The 15,838-nt window shown below is 48.6% G+C and overlaps 1 protein-coding gene and 1 long non-coding RNA gene across 2 annotated transcripts; one reads left to right on the top strand and one right to left on the bottom strand.

Annotated features, from left to right (window-relative positions):
- Window positions 1-518: 518 nt before the first annotated feature.
- LOC308575038 lies at window positions 519-2,064 on the bottom strand. The gene is made up of 2 exons (XR_014002683.1): window positions 1,940-2,064; window positions 519-1,267 (listed from the first exon to the last, which is right to left on the bottom strand). It is a non-coding gene; the product is annotated as an uncharacterized lncRNA (long non-coding RNA).
- Window positions 1,421-14,840, top strand: LOC308574979 (adenylosuccinate synthetase isozyme 2-like). Its single transcript, XM_081173345.1, has 13 exons — window positions 1,421-1,978; window positions 3,435-3,537; window positions 4,287-4,355; window positions 4,593-4,643; window positions 4,731-4,797; window positions 7,428-7,535; window positions 7,849-7,930; window positions 8,699-8,825; window positions 9,560-9,714; window positions 9,831-9,955; window positions 11,269-11,366; window positions 12,810-12,959; window positions 13,490-14,840. The coding sequence occupies exons 1-13, from the start codon at window positions 1,748-1,750 to the stop codon at window positions 13,540-13,542; spliced, it is 1,419 nt and encodes a 472-aa protein (XP_081029471.1). The 5' UTR covers window positions 1,421-1,747; the 3' UTR covers window positions 13,543-14,840.
- Window positions 14,841-15,838: the final 998 nt, after the last annotated feature.

Raw genomic sequence — 15,838 nt, 5'->3', positions numbered from 1 at the left:
TAGGATTTCAAACAGCGGTTTTACACTCCAGCCCTTTGTTTAAACGAAATGAAATAGTATTCAGTGGAGCAGTTTATCAGCACAGACTGCAGTGAAGAGAGAAGCAATATATATTTAGGCTCACATAATGGGGAGGGGGGTTTGCCAGGTTGCATTAACACCAATGTGGTCCAGGAATCATACTGCTCTGCCCTTTGTGTGTTAAGTCTTGAGTTTCATAATCTTTTAATAAAAGTGCTTTGTCATTTAAAAGCTGGTAACAGTATGGGATAAGGAATCTGCATATGCTCAACACCTGTTATAGATTACAGTTATGCTTTCCCTTTACAGAGGGTGAAAGGTGACTTGCACATGTTTCGACCAGCTGGTATTCAGATCTACGGTAGTTGTTTTTTAAAAGATGGTTTCCTGTGCAAACGCACACACACCACCAATACTTTATCTATGGGCTCTTAATTTTTTAAATACATCCGCCTTCAAAGCTGTTTGGACCCTGTATCTGCAAAAAAAAAAAAAAATCGTTCCAAGGAGCAACAGTTGAAGAGCTAGTTGGTGACTAGCAACTCTTGGACCTTTGGCCTCATCTAAAGGGCAATTTTGTATTACATGCTTACTTTCTTTCTCTAGGGCCATGACCCCTAACCACCCCATCCCGTTCTACCTTTACAACAACCCTTTGAGGTAGAGCTGAGAGATGTACAAGAATCATCTGGTTTGCTTCCTTGCAGAGGGGATCTGAACATTTTTGGGGCCGGAATAACCTTTACCAGGAGGTTCAGACCCAATTAAGCCTATGGTGAACTACTTCCCTAATTTTTTTTTAAAACTCTTACCATGCCAGCCTTGAAAAAATGCAAAGGACAGCAGGCACCACATTCAAAACAGGTTGTCATTTCAAGAAACATTTAACAAACCAATGCTATGGAAGTTAATAATGCAGCAGCAAGGTACACAATAAATGCGATTAAAAAGCAATTAAATTAGAGTGAAGTGGCTTCCAAGCTCGCCTGAGGCAAAAGTTCTGTGGAAGTGGAAAGCTGCCATTGCCTGTCTGAAAATTAGCCTCGAGCTTCTGTCGAGTCTTAAATCCTAACGCCGCCATATCGGATGCTGGCGCTGAGCTTGACTTAAGAAGGCCTCATGTTGCTTTGGCGGGCTCTTCAGTGATGTTCTTTGAGAAGCGGGGAGTGGCCGCCATCGTGGGTGCTGGCGCTGAGGTTGCCCCGGACGCCGCCATCTTAGCTCGCGGGAATTTTGGCTAGGAGACCTGCAGAAGAAAATTTTCATAAATGGTTTTAAACTGTATTTAATGTTGTGCTTTCATTGTAACCCGCTCTGGAACCTTAGGGTTAACTAATCAATTAATCAATAATAGTTTTATTATTACTTTGTTATATTTTACAATACAAGGACAAGCAGCATCAAAAAAGAATAGAAAGCTCCATCTTGTTACTCTAGACTCCAACTCCCATAATCCCTGACCGCTGGCCCTCTTGGCTGGGGCTGATGGGAGTCGGAGTCCTAACGGCTCACAGGTTCTTTCCCCCCTCCATTTTCCCCCTTCTTTTCGTATCTCTATGGGCTCATCTTCATCATGGCGGAGCGAGGCCGTGGTCGTGGTGGGTCGTTACGCCTTCCTCCGCCATGTTGGGTGCTGGCGCTGAGGCCCCCTAGGGCGGCGCCATGTTAGGGTTGGCTTCCGTCTCCTCTCCTGCTACCGCTACTTCTGCTGCTGCTGCTTCTGCACATGGCGGGGACCGAGAGCGCGGCGACCCCCGGGAGCTTGCTGAATGGAGGCGGAGGTGGGGACGGGCCAGAGGAGAAGCGGCCCCGGCTTGGGGCGGCCCCAGCTCCCTCCGGGTCCGGACCCCAGGGGAACCGCGTGACGGTGGTGCTGGGGGCGCAGTGGGGGGACGAGGGGAAAGGCAAGGTGGTCGACCTGCTCAGCCTCGACGCGGACCTCGTCTGCAGGTGCCAGGTGAGAGACGAGAAGAGTGCCTGCGAGAGCAGTGGGGGTGGGGGGTGTTGGGGGTCTTGCTTAGGACAGGGGTGGCAAGCCGGGGGGCTCTCCAGGTGTTGTTGGACTCCAACTCCCATCAGCCCCAGCCAGCAACGCCAGCGGTTGGGGATGACGGGAGCTGGAGTCCAGCAACACCTGGAGGGACACAGCTTTCCCTCAACGACCCTGGTTTAGGATCCTAAAGTTGGATGGAGTGTCCTCAGAAGTGATCTGGGGCAGATCCACACACTATACATTTAAAGCACCCACCCAATAAAAATCCTGGGGACTGTTTTTGTTTAAGGGTGCTGGGGATTGTAGCTCTTTGAGGGGTAAACTACAGTTCCCAGGATTCGTTTTATGAGCTTAAAACGATCTGCCTGAAGCATTCCTGATAGGTGGACACCCGGTTTCTGCCATGAAGGATAGACCACCACTTTCCAAGGCTTTGTAATGCCAGGAAGTTCTCCCTAAAGTTTAGTTCAAATGTCCTTTCTTGTAATCTGAACCAGATCTCACTCCAGGGGTGGGGAACCTTTGGCCCTCCATGTTGTGACGTGGGGTTTGTGATTTCAGCTCTCTTGACATAATATGCTGGAGACAGTTCTCCAGTAACACTTCTTTATTTAAGCAAACAAGACTGAAGACTGAGGAGGGAAAGCTACATTTATAGGGACAGGGGACTAGCTAGAAGGATACATTTTGGAGGGAACAATATCAGGCAATCACAGTCCTGCCTTTTGGAGGAAGCCAATAAGACAGAGGATCCAAATACAGCAGCTTAAATGAACCAATAGTAGCTGTACCCTTTGAAACCAAAAGGCAGTTACTTTACCCTAATGCAAATACAGACAATAATAATACAGATATAAAATCCTTTGACTCAACACACAACACTCCAGATGCTGTTAACAAACAGGACCCATTACTGTTGGCTGTGCTGACTGGAGCTGATGGGAGCTGTGGTTCAGCAACATCTGGAGAGCCAAAGGTTGTCTGCCTTATCCTAGAGCAGGGACACTGGACTCTTTCCTATCAGACCCAGCCAACATAATCAGTTGTCACAGGTTCTGGGAGCTGTAGTCCAGCAGTACATGTAGAGCCGCAGGTTTCTCATCCCTAACTTTGGAGCAGTAGAAAATCAGTTTGGTCCATCTATGTTGTGATAGCCCTTCAAAACCCTGAAATATTTCTATTTCATTTTGCTACCAAAATAAAAAAATCTCCCTCCTATAACAACATAACCCAGTTCTGTTCTGTTGCAGTTTGTGTGTGTGTTTCTGTAAGCATTTATAGATCACTTTTCAAAAAACACACTCTTCAAAAGTGGATTGTTTAGTTGCCCCCAATTAACCATACCCTATAGGCTGTTAACAAATTTAAAACATCGCCAATTAAGTTTTGCTGTTTTGTGTAACAATGTGTGTCTCTGCAGGGTGGCAACAACGCAGGCCATACCGTTGTGGTGGATTCGGTTGAATACGATTTCCACCTTTTGCCCAGTGGGGTTATCAACCACAATGCCACATCATTCATTGGTAAGGATTCTTGTGTGCTTACCACGATTGTGACAGGCAGCCAAATCAGAGGGCAGGGGGCAGATTTGGTGTGTTCAAATCCCTGTTGTGACCAAATGGGTGAGACTCTTTCCCTCCCCCGCAGTGGATATTCTCCTTCTGCAGTTTCACCTGTTTCTCTTTGTGTCCCTAGACAGGGATTTCCCCCCAGAACCCTACCCTTCTTTCCACTTGGGTGCTTGGGATTCGGATTATGTGTATTTAAAAGTTGCTGGACACCACTCGGCATGGGAGATTGAACCAGCATAAAGTATAGCTCTATCTGGGAGAGAGATGGGAAGGGAGTGGCTCTGTTGTTCTTTGTGGGACACTGTATTGCTCTAGATCAATTTGGGTTCCCAAACTGTGGTCTGCAAGCTTCATTCAGGTAGCCGGTGGCATTTGTGTGTATTTGTGGCTGAAGAAAGGAGACGGCACATCCATCAAGTTAGATACTCATATTGGGGGGAATTCAAAATAGCGCTAAGGAGATCACTCTGTCAGTGCTATGTTTTTATCTTCAGGAGAACATTTTGTTTTCCTGTCCATTGTGCTTTTTTTAAGTGTGTATTTTACATTTGACCTGGGCCTGAAACGTTTAATTTGGGTATTTTGTAATGCTTTATTTGTCGGTTTAATTTCGGTTGTAAAACTGCCTTGAGATTTTCAAATGAATCGAGAGGCATATGAACCATTTAAGTAAATAAATGAGAGGTTATCTTCCCTTTCAGGGAACGGTGTTGTCATCCACTTGCCAGGACTCTTTGAGGAAGCTGAGAAGAATCTTAAGAAAGGGTCAGGTGAGTGACACCCCCCCACACACAACAACGTGAGATTCTCCACGCCTGATCTAAAGAAAGGAAATGAAAAGGAAAAAGTGTGTGCGCATCGTGCTACATGGCTAGGGTACAGCCCACACCTTTGTCCCTTTTATATGTGGCTTTCCATTGTGGACTAATGGAAAGTCCACTAATAGAAAGCCCTGTTGAGCTAAGAGATGGAAATGTTTAAAAGCCACAAGTGTTCTGTTCCCACAGGGCTAGAAGGCTGGGAGTCTCGGACGGTGATTTCTGACCGTTCTCATCTGGGTGAGTGTCCTGGGAGGAATTTGGTGGTGGGAGTGAAATAACAGTTAGAAAGAGACCGACATATCTGTCATCTTGCGTCTTCCCCAGTGTTCAACTTCCACCAGGCTGTGGATGGAATCCAGGAACAGCAAAGGCAGCTGCAGGGTGGCAAGAAGTAAGTGGGGTGCTGGGGGTGTGGCTCAGTGGCGTAGCATCGGTTGCTGGGGCCCAGGGTAGGCACGGGCATGCATGTTGGGCAAGGGGTGCACAGTCTTTTTCTGTCTCTGTGGGCGCTCTGTCCTTTAGGGCAGGACTGCAGATCCTTTGGCCTCCAACTTCCATCAACACTAGCCAACATAGCTCATAGTCAGGGATAATGGGAGTTGTAGTCCAGAAGTCCCATAAGCCTAAGGCGTCATTGCCAATAGCCAGGGCTGATGGGCGTTGGAGTCCAGCAACATCTGCAGGACCACAGGTCCCCCATCCTTGCTTTAAATAAACAGTGACCCTTTGCCACACTGGTATTTGGTAATAGTGCTGTTGCAAAGGTCTCTTGTTATCGCATATGCATTTGAGCTTGACCACAGATCTAGCATGGGCTTGAGACTATGAAACTTGCCTATTTATTTATTTAAAGCAGCGTTACCCTGCTTTTCAGCTAAAAGGGCCCCCAGAATAGTTTTACAGATCCAATTGAAAAAAGACAGTCCCTGCTCTAATCTTGCAATCTAAAAGACAAAACATGAAAGGAAAAGAGCTTGTGAGGAAGGAAAGCAAACTCAATACATTATTTCTTCGTTACGGAGTTCTTATAATGACCAGCTGGAAAGGAAAGATTTCAAGACAGGTAGAGTCAAAAGTCGCTGGTCTTTCAGAGCAGAAGCCCTGAAGTCCCATCTCTCATCCTCTCCTATAGCTTGATGTTAGTGGAGGCTGGTCCATTAAGGCATATGGGGTGCTGCCCCACTGACCTGTCTGCCCCCAGCCAACCCTCTGTTCTTACCTAAAACCAGGCCGGGGGGTGGGCCCACCTATCAGGTTCCTCCTCCTCCTGAGTCTCCACATTGCCCCTTGTAAAACTCAGCAGGGAGGAAGAGAAAGATGGGGGACAAAACTAGAATTAGCTGGTGCTGCCTTTCGTTAGCTCTGGCTCCACCTGTCATCAGTTGTGGTTCCAGTCACTGTTTAGCCTCCCTGCCTTCCGCACATTAAATGTGTGATGTGTATGTGACAAAAACTGTTCATGAGCCCCCCTAAAAGGCTGGCTTAGGGGGGAAAAGGAAAGGAATAGCTGCAAAATCTGAAGGAGGGACACACTCAAAACAGGAAATCCCTTTTTCTTTCAAAGAAAATAGGAAAAAGGCCAGTTGAGCTCTAAAGCAAATATTTACCAGCAAAACTGAAGCTATATAAAAGTAAAATTAAGCACAGGAGGTGCAGATGTGAGCTGTAACAACTGAGGTGCCATCTCATTTTTATCCATCTACGTCTCCCCATTTTCCTGATTCAACCTTTTCTCTTGTCACCTTCTCTTTGCTCACTGAGATTCAACTTTGTACTGACAAATGACAAGCCTGGTGGTAGAAACTTGCAGGAATAGTTTTCCGTTGTTTTGGGGACTGAGGTATTCTTCAGCATCGTGAAGGTCATTCAGACCTTCTGTGCCCAAGGAGAAACAGATCATGTATTCTTCCCAGTGGTACATGATCTCAGCTCAACTAAGGCCTAGTCAGCATTTCTTCTTCCCCCCAGCCTACACAGTCATAGACATTTCTTCCCTCAGAACAAGGCATCCCAGGCCTGTTTAAACCTTGAACCAGAGTTCCTTGACCATTTTGCTCCATAGAAATCTGCTGCTCCCTCATCTTCAATACACAGCTCTCTCCCAACCCCAGATAAGCTGAGCCAACTGTTATAAAATGCAAACATACACACAGGAACATGGGGAACTGTCTCTATCTGAGAATTGCCTTCACTGACACTGGGAGCAACTGTCCAGGATTTCAGGCAGATGCTTTGCCGCTGAGCTATAGTCCTCCCCAATGTTTGCACATGGAATGCCATGTTCTCCCGTACAAAACCCACACTCTTCATCGGAGGTCGCCAACGTGTGTCCTCCAGTACCTCTTGTGGCATCCACAAAATGTCTCTGTAAATATCCCCTCTAAAATCCACAACATTCGAGAGACATTTTGCCTAGTGGCTGAGTCTCCCCTACATAGAACATCTCCTACCCTTAAACATCCCCACATTTCATTGTATGCCATTCTGAATAAAGGAGAGGTGCAAAGAGCTTCTGTCTTTGTATGAGCGTGGCTATTGTAGCTGCATTTTTCCTAAGAATGGGAGGCGTGCCTACACAGGTTTGCTGCCCTGTTCCTTTTTCGGCCACACCCCACAGCAGCCATTTTGCGTGATGCCACACTTCCACGGCAGCCATTTTGTGTTACGCCACATGCCCACAGCAGCCATTTTGTGTTATGCCAAACCCTGTGGCAGCCATTTTACATTATGCCACATTCTGTGACTGGCACCAATGGCACTCTCTCAAAATCCCAAATGCGCCCACTGGCCCAGAAAGGTTGGCGACTCCTGCAGTCTTCAGGCACAGCCAGGGATGCCGCACACAAAGCCCCCATCAGCACAAAGATAAACAATGATGTTGAGAAACAAATTGGCTCCTAATGTATATTTACAAAATCAAAGTTAGAACTGGTCACGATGGGGGGGGGCGGTTCATTATTGCGGCTTATACTGTTTGCTCCTGTGAAAAGTATTGTGCCCCTTTGGTTACTTTTTTTCCAGCCTTGGCACCACCAAGAAAGGCATTGGTCCAGCCTACTCCTCCAAGGCCTCCCGAACCGGCCTGCGCATCTGTGACCTCCTGGCGGATTTTAACGAGTTTTCCAAGAAGTGAGTTGATGGGTGGAAAAGATTATTGTTAGGCATCAGTGTAAATTACCGGTGAGGATTGCTTAACTGCGTCGTAAATCCGCTGAGAAGTTTTCATTTGTCTATTGTCCTTAAGTTGTTCTAAGTTGTTTTTAATATTGTTTTCAATCATAAAATAATGGCAAGGCGGTGTACGGCCTACAGCATGTTGTTTTTGGTGTTCTAAGCTGCCTCAAGCATGGTTTAATGTTGGAAAGGTAGCTTGCAAATAAATGACAATGGTGATCAGTGGGGAGTGCAACTGACTCAGCAGCAATCTCCCTCCCTCTCTTAGATTCAGGGTCCTGGCCCAGCAGTACAAAACAACATACCCAGCTCTCAACATTGACACGGAGGCTGAGCTGCAGCAATTGAAGGTGATTATTGGGGTGGGGGTAGGTCCGTGACTACTGGGAAAGCCTGCCTGCAGTGATTCTTGCATTGGGCTCTACGTAGAGCTACCCTTAAACCTGGTCCAAAAGCTCCATCTCGTGCAAAATATTGCCGCTAGACTGACAGCGTATTGACTCAGTTGCTTAAAAGCTTGCCCTGGCTGCCTCTGTGTTACTGGGCCAGGTTAACCTACAAGGTGCTTAGTAGCTTGGGTCTAAGATATCTTAAGGACCACCTGACCCCTTATATCCCGACCTGATGACTGAGATCTCTGGGGTTGTCTCTGTTGGTGCACCCCCTGTGGCTTAGAGGTGCTGCGTGTAACTACTCGAAGCAATGGGCCCAAACCTGTGGAACTCCCTCCCTATTGAGATTAGGCAGGCACCATCCTTGCTGAGTGTTGGGCGCATGACTCAGACTTTCTTAGACTTAGACCAGGAGTCAGCAAACTTTTTCAGCAGGGGGCCGGTCCACTGTCCCTCAGACCTTGTAGGGGGCCGGATTATATTTTGGAAAAAAATATGAATGAATTCCTATGCCCCACAAATAACCCAGAGATGCTTTTTAATATAAAGGGACGCATTCTACTCTCATGTAAAAACACGCTGATTCCCGGACTGTCTGCGGGCTGGATTTAGAAGGCGATTGGGTCGGATCCGGCCCCTGGGCCTTAGTTTCCCTACACATGACTTAGACTTTCTTGGACTGAGCCCAAAACTGCAACTCATTTTTTAAAAATCAAAACCCGATAGATTTATGCCGAGAGAATCCGCCCACTGGTGAAGGACGGTGTTTATTTCATGTACAAAGCCCTGCATGGCCCACCCAAGAAGATCCTGGTCGAAGGAGCAAACGCTGCACTCTTAGACATCGATTTTGGTAAGCATCCTCATTTTAACACTTGGAATGCAGGAGACCCTTTATTCCCCTCACAGCGGTGGCATAGCCTGCAGGGGCGGGAAGGATGGCACCAGGGCGGTTGCCGCAGGTGCAAAATTGTTAGGGGGTGCAAAATTTCAGCACCTAGTGCTGCCTCAATACAGCTGTGTGCTTCCATCGCTGGGCTCCATTGGAAATGGCTTCTCTGTGCGAACCAGGAAGTGACCTCTCCAGACAATGAAATGACTCTTCTTTTCTTATCTCTGCAGCTGTTGGTGATACAAATGCTGTTAGGCAGGCATACTCCATTTCCCTCCCACCCACCGCCTTGGCCTAGCCCCGGGCACTGGCAACCCACACTATGCCACTGCCTCACAGAGTTACGATTCCCAGAGGTCCCCAGGAAGAGGGGTTGCTCGTTAAATTGTGAGGAAATAGGGGCCTCCTAACATGACCCTGAAACTGTACGCCAGCTCCCTCGGCCAGTAAAGCGAGATGAGCGCCGCAACCCCAGAGTCAGTCACGACTGGACCTAATGGTCAGGGGTCCCCTTTACCTTTAACTCTCAGCACCCTTGAAAACCACAACTCCCAGAATTATTTTGGGGGAACCATAGTGCTTTAAATGTATGTTGCAAAAGTGGCATTCATTGGAAACAATGCACGGGTTCCGTGCGGTATTTACAGGCCGCAATTGGCTCAGCGGCGTTGTGAGGATTCTTCTCTCCCTATTAGGTACCTACCCATTTGTGACATCCTCCAATTGCACCGTGGGAGGGGTCTGCACCGGCCTCGGCATCCCCCCACATTACATCGGCAAGGTGTACGGCGTGGTGAAGGCCTACACCACCCGTGTCGGAGTTGGGACCTTCCCCACTGAACAGGACAATGTGAGTCTTTCCCTGAGGGGCTGTGGGGGCAGAACAGGAGCAAGACTTTGCAGCGGAGGGGGAGACTGGGTTACCCACGAGTGGTTTGATGACTCGGCTTTTCTGCCGTCTTCCAGGAGATTGGCGAGGAGCTGCAGTCGCGGGGGCGAGAATTTGGTGTCACCACAGGCCGGAAGCGCCGTTGCGGCTGGCTGGACCTCGTGCTGGTGAAATACGCCCACATGATCAATGGATTTAGCGCGTAAGCCTCTCTCTCTCAACGCTAGAACTCAGGGACCCCCAGCAAAGCTAAATGTTGGAAGTTTCAGGACAAATAAAGCTCTTCTTCATATAGGTAAAGGTAAAGGGACCCCTGACCATTAGGTCCAGTCACAGACAACTCTGGGGTTGTGGCGCTCATCTTGCTTTATTGGCCGAGGGAGCCGGCGTACAGCTTCCGGGTCATGTGGCCAACATGACTAAGCTGCTTCTGGCGAACCAGATCAGCGCACGGAAATGCTGTTTACCTTCCCGCCAGAGTGGTACCTATTTATCTACTTGCACTGGTGTGCTTTCGAACTGCTAGGTTGGCAGGAGCTGGGACCAAGCAATGGGAGCTCACCCTGTCGCAGGGATTCAAACTGCTGACCTTCTGATCGGCAAGCCCTAGGCTCTGTGGTTTAACCCACAGCGCCACCCGGATCCCTCTTCTTCATATAGCCCATGATTAAACTATGGAACTCATTGCCGCAGGCGGCTGTGATGGCTACCAGCTTGGATGGCTTTAAAACAGGATATCGCCCAGCCCTGGTTCAGTCAAAGGTTTAAAGAACCAAAAGGTGCTGGTGTGGGGTTCTAGAGGAGTTTATACTTTTGTAGTGTGTCATTGGAATCCAAAACTGAAGAAGCTCATTGTAATGTGCACCTATGGTCCTCTAATGCCTTCGGTATGACCACCAGATTCTTGCCCCCACCCCACGTTGAGGGGCGCACCATTCGCACAGCGAGGGTCGAACACCTGACACATCTGCCCGGACGCTGAGGTCCAGCGCCGAGGGCCTTCTGGCGGTTCCCTCACTGCGAGAAGCAAAGCTACAGGGAACCAGGCAGAGGGCCTTCTCGGTAGTGGCGCCCGCCCTGTGGAACGCCCTTCCAGCAGATGTCAAAGCGATAAACAACTACCTGACATTCAGGAGACATCTTAAGGCAGCCCTGTTCAGGGAAGTTTTTAACGTGTGACATTTTACTGTATTTTTGGTTTTTATGGAAGCCGCCCAGAGTGGCTGGGGAGGCCCAGCCAGATGGGCGGGGTATAAATAATAAATTATTATTATTATTATTATTATTATTATTATTATTATTATTATTATCCATGTGTGCTAATGGCTATGTGTGAATGACTCAACTTCCACCCCGGTCCCTGCCCATAGCCACACAGCCCCCTGGCCTTCCACCCATTTAGGGCTTTCAGTGACAAACAGGCATTGCCTGCCTCTGTTGTGAATGGAAAGCTGTTCCCATCTCTTGAACCTGGTTCATAACCCTGTAACCATCGCCCTCTGCTCTGCTCCACAGCCTAGCTGTGACCAAGCTGGACATCCTGGACACCTTCAAGGAGATCAAAGTGGGCGTGGAGTACCGGCTGAATGAGAAACGCATTCCTTACTTCCCAGGTGATGCTGTGAGCCTAGCCTAGGGGTCAGCAAACTTTTTCAGCAGGGGGCCAGTCCACTGTCCCTCAGACCTTGTGGGGGGCTGGGGTATATTTTGGGGGGGAAATATGAACTAATTCCTATGCCCCACAAATAACCCAGAGATGCATTTTAAATAAAAGGACACATTCTACTCATGCAAAAACACGCTGATTCCTGGACTGTCCGCAGGCCGGATTTAGAAGGCGATTGGGCCAGATGCGGCCCCAGGGCCTTCGTTTGCCTACCCATGGCCTAGCCTGTAGGCCAGTCAGCAATGAGAGGGAGGCTGTTTTAGCCTTCGCAGTTTAGGCCTCAAACAGGGGACCTGCAGCCCTTCAGATTTTGCTGGACTTTGGCTCGCATCAGCTCCAGCCAGCATGGTCAATGCTGAGGGATGATGGGAGTTGTCCCAACCACATGCAGAGGGCCACAGGCTCCCCACGGCTGGTTTAGGCCCTTACAAGTTCTCTCCTTTGGTTCAGAGGACAGGAGGAAAGAGGTGAGCAGTGTCCTGGAGTCTGCATAGAGCAGCCTTTGCCCTCCAGCTGCTTTGGACTACAATTCCCATCACAGGAGTGCTGGCTAGGGCTCATGGGAATTGTAATCCAAAGCAGCTAGAGAGACCCTGGTTAGCAGAGGCTGGTGTAGAGAAAAACAAGTTTCGCTGAGAGTGGGGGTTCAGAAAGACTGTCAAGGGGAGGGACTGCTTCACATAACTCATTGTTAACTTATGCAACTCACTGCCACAAGATGACTTCTGGCTTGGGACAGCTTTTAAGGACGAGTTAGGCAAATTAATGGAGGTGAAAGGTCTACCAAGGACTGCTTTAGCTGCATGTTCAGTTTCAGAGGCATCATGCTCAGTTACTTATTTACCGTATTTATACTAGTCTATAACAGCCTAATCCTTGGAGTTGTTCAGGAATTCAAATAAACAAAAAACAAGTGCCGTTCTGAAAGGTTCAGCCCGCCATCTTCATTCAAATTGGCATCCAGTTGTATCCAAATGTAGATGAAAACTTGCTCCCTGACCTCAGGAACACCCACGCCATATTTGGTTACAGTGGGTTGTACCTACGTATGATGGGTTTCCTCATGAGTAGAACTAGCACTGACTGCAACCCAGTGCCATAAAAGGTCTCCAAGTGCATGCATGCATTCAAAACCCCACTGATTTCAACCAGATTTTGTACGACGATTCCGGAGATCAAGGAACCTTTTGGAACAGTGCTCATTTTAATTGCCGATTTCCAAATCGCACTGATTTTTTTTTTGTTTCTTAAAGCTTCTGAGCAACCCCGGGTACAACATTGCTAGTAATGAATAAGAATGCCCAGAGACGGCTTAGACTCTTAGAGCATAACCAGAAAACCCAAATTTAACAAGAGCTTCTCTTTCCCCCACCCTCACGGATGTCCACAGCCAACCAGGAGCTCCTCAACAAAGTAGCCGTGGAATACAAGGTGTTGCCAGGATGGCGGTGCAGCACCGAGGAGGCCCGCAGTTTTGGTGATTTGCCCCCCGAGGCCCAGGGCTACATCCGCTTCATCGAGGATTATCTGGGGGTGCCAGGTGAGTTGTGGCCCGTGCAAATGGAACTACTCCAGCACCCACACTTTGGAACGCCCTGCCCATTGATGATAGGCAAGCACCTCCTTCGCTGTGGCGTTTCCACCTTCCGAAATCTTTCTGTTTGTTGCTTAAGCAAGGCTGCCCAGACGTGTGAATTTGACGCGTATTTTACTTCTTAATGTATGGGTTCTATCCCAGGAGTAAACCCATTGAAATTAATGGATCTCAGTTAGCCATGTCCATGAATTTCAATATATCTGAGCAGGATTAGCATTGGCTGCAACCCTTTATTGTGAGGGGGGAACGGGAATGGCCAACTTGTTTTTAAACATCTGATTTCATCTGTCCTATTAATGTATGTTTTATATTTTATGTTGGTCAGTTAGAGGTTTTGAAGTTTAACACGTGTGTATGTGTACACACACACACACACACACACACACACACACACACACACAGGTATATAAACCTTGTTTGGATAAATAAAGGTGTTTCTCTCTCAACCCCCCTCCCCTTCCCCTGTTTTGCAGTCAAGTGGATTGGAGTGGGGAAATCGCGCAGATCCATCATCAAGCTCTTCTGAGGATGGCAGCAGAGCGGAGCTAACGTCTTGTAAGGAGGTGGCAGCAACCAGGCACTGCCCCTTGTCACCGCTATACTCAGTTCACGGACCAATCAGCACATGGGAAATATGGGGATCTTCCCACCTCATAGGCCAGCCTCCCACCCCCTTCACTCAGCTAAGAGCACTCCTCACCTCCTTGCCCACTGCAGAGGCTTATAGTCTCAGCGTAACGGAGACTTGCTGCCTCTGAGATCTTTCCTTTCCAGGCTGGTTAATGCCACACACTCCACTTTCCCCTTCTGCATCTGGTCGTTCTTCTCTTCTCTCTCATAGGGGCTGCTGCCGTTCCGCATCTTGCAGCCTCAGTACTCCTTCGTCTTGTGATGGGCAGGGACACAGTCCCCCGAAATTGTAGGGCATCCCCTCGTAGCAGAAAGCAATTCCCAGAAATGGGACAGTTAACTTCTGTTTGCTCCGAGTGTGGATTCCTGTTCCTGTCCTCTTGCACTGAAGGCGGTGGCCAAATTCAAGCCACGGTTTCTCAAGCGTTGAAGAGCTGCAGCAAGCCTTGGCTGCACGCCCTCGTCTCTCCCATCTGCTCTTCTGGCGTGGCCACACAGAGATCGGAAGCTTTTGCTTCTTTCGTTGTTTCTGATCAGCCACAGTTTAGCGTGACATCTGGACCCTAAACCCTAGCTAGGTGTTAACTCAGTTTTGTTCAGGTGAAACAACAAACTGTGGCTCATCGAAAAGCAGGGGCAAAAGTTTCCAGACTCTTCTTTGCATCCATGATGGAGGAGGATAGAGGGGAAATGCGTAAGCTCATTTCCGTCCAATAACATTGCCGTTGCCTTCTCTATTTGCTCTTCACCTGGTTTTACGGGAAATTTCCCAAAAGATTTAGCATTTAACACCCTGCCTTCTGTGATTGGACATAACTATGCAAATCGAACCTCCCCATCTGATAGCAGGGCTTGGGGTTTGCGGAAGCCCAGGGTTGCATTTGAGTGTTCACAGGGACTAGAATCCTATTCTTTTTTATTCTTTTCAACTACAAAAGTGGAGATTCACGGGGCCAATAGACTAGATACCAAAGCGTTCTCAGCACAGACTTGCACAACCACACCTTCCCAACCTAATGAAGTATTCCTGCCTTTGCGTCTCTATGCGTGTGTGCATGGGAGTGTTAGAAAGCTCCCTTTGTCACAGTGTCGTCCTTGCCCCCCAGCGGGGGGCTCTAATTTTCAGGGCATTGTCGTGTCTGCCAATTTTCACTGTGCACAGAAATTTGCAATAAAGAACAGTGGTTTATTTTATGAACAGTTTGAATCATGAAGGAAGCGTCAAGCCGGGACTGCTCTATTTTTTGCACCGGTTCTGTTGAAGGGTTCGTGCCCCCCGACACACATACTTTTCTAGCTCAAAATGTTGCCTACTCTGGAGCATTTCCTGGCAGGAAAAGGCCAGACAAACTCAGATCTGTGGGCCATAAATGGCCCTCCAGGCCTGTCTGGCTTGTGGGACTCTTCCTCAGGCCACGCCTTTCACCTGCCTGGTTTTGTGCTACTCTTATGTGTTTTTGCCCAAATGGGATATGTCCATGAGCTCCGATTATGCCTTGTCTGGTTGGAGGATAGACACGGGTTTCTATAGAAACAGACACATTGCTCCATCCACTTTGCCTCTGGCTCCACCCACCGCTGGCATGTGCCCCCCCTGCCCCCCCCCAAGACAAGGCAGCCCAGGTTTCCTCATCCATCCTGTATGGTGAGCCTAAGTTTGATGCCAACCTCTTCTTGTGCCCTTGAAACCTTTTGGGCTCCCGACTCCCACCCACCCCCTGCTGCCGGCATGCCCAAAGGCCCCAGGGATGGTGGAAGTTGCAGTTCAACATCTATTGCTGGCCTCCAGATCCAGCCAGTTTGGCAGATGTTAAGGGACAGCGATGGGATTTGCGATCCAGCAATGTCTGAAGGGCACCAGTCTGGGGGACCCTTTGGGCAGCGTCAGGGTCGTCGTTTTTAACTACATTTATTCTCGAGCTCAAAGAAGACCCTGAAACCAATTGGCAGCAGGTGGGAGAGGAACACATTTCGGACTCCCCAAGTTTCCGGTGGTTCCGTTTTTCAAGTTTTCGACACGCTCTTGCACACATGCCCTGAGCAAACCTGGGGCCAGAGTTCTGCAGCCCTGATAACCAAGAGTCCGCCCATACCTCCTCCTTGCATGCCAGAGTTTCTTTTTGATTTTGTTGTCTCGATCCAGAGTTAGTTGGCTCTGCCTCCCATTGTCTCTGGTCGAACCTCTTGTTGGG

Source organism: Podarcis bocagei (assembly GCF_964188305.1).
Source record: "Podarcis bocagei genome assembly, chromosome: 16".
NCBI classification, from domain to species: Eukaryota; Metazoa; Chordata; class Lepidosauria; order Squamata; family Lacertidae; genus Podarcis; species Podarcis bocagei.
Note: the sequence above shows the minus strand (reverse complement) of the source record. Positions and strands in the feature narration are given on the sequence as shown.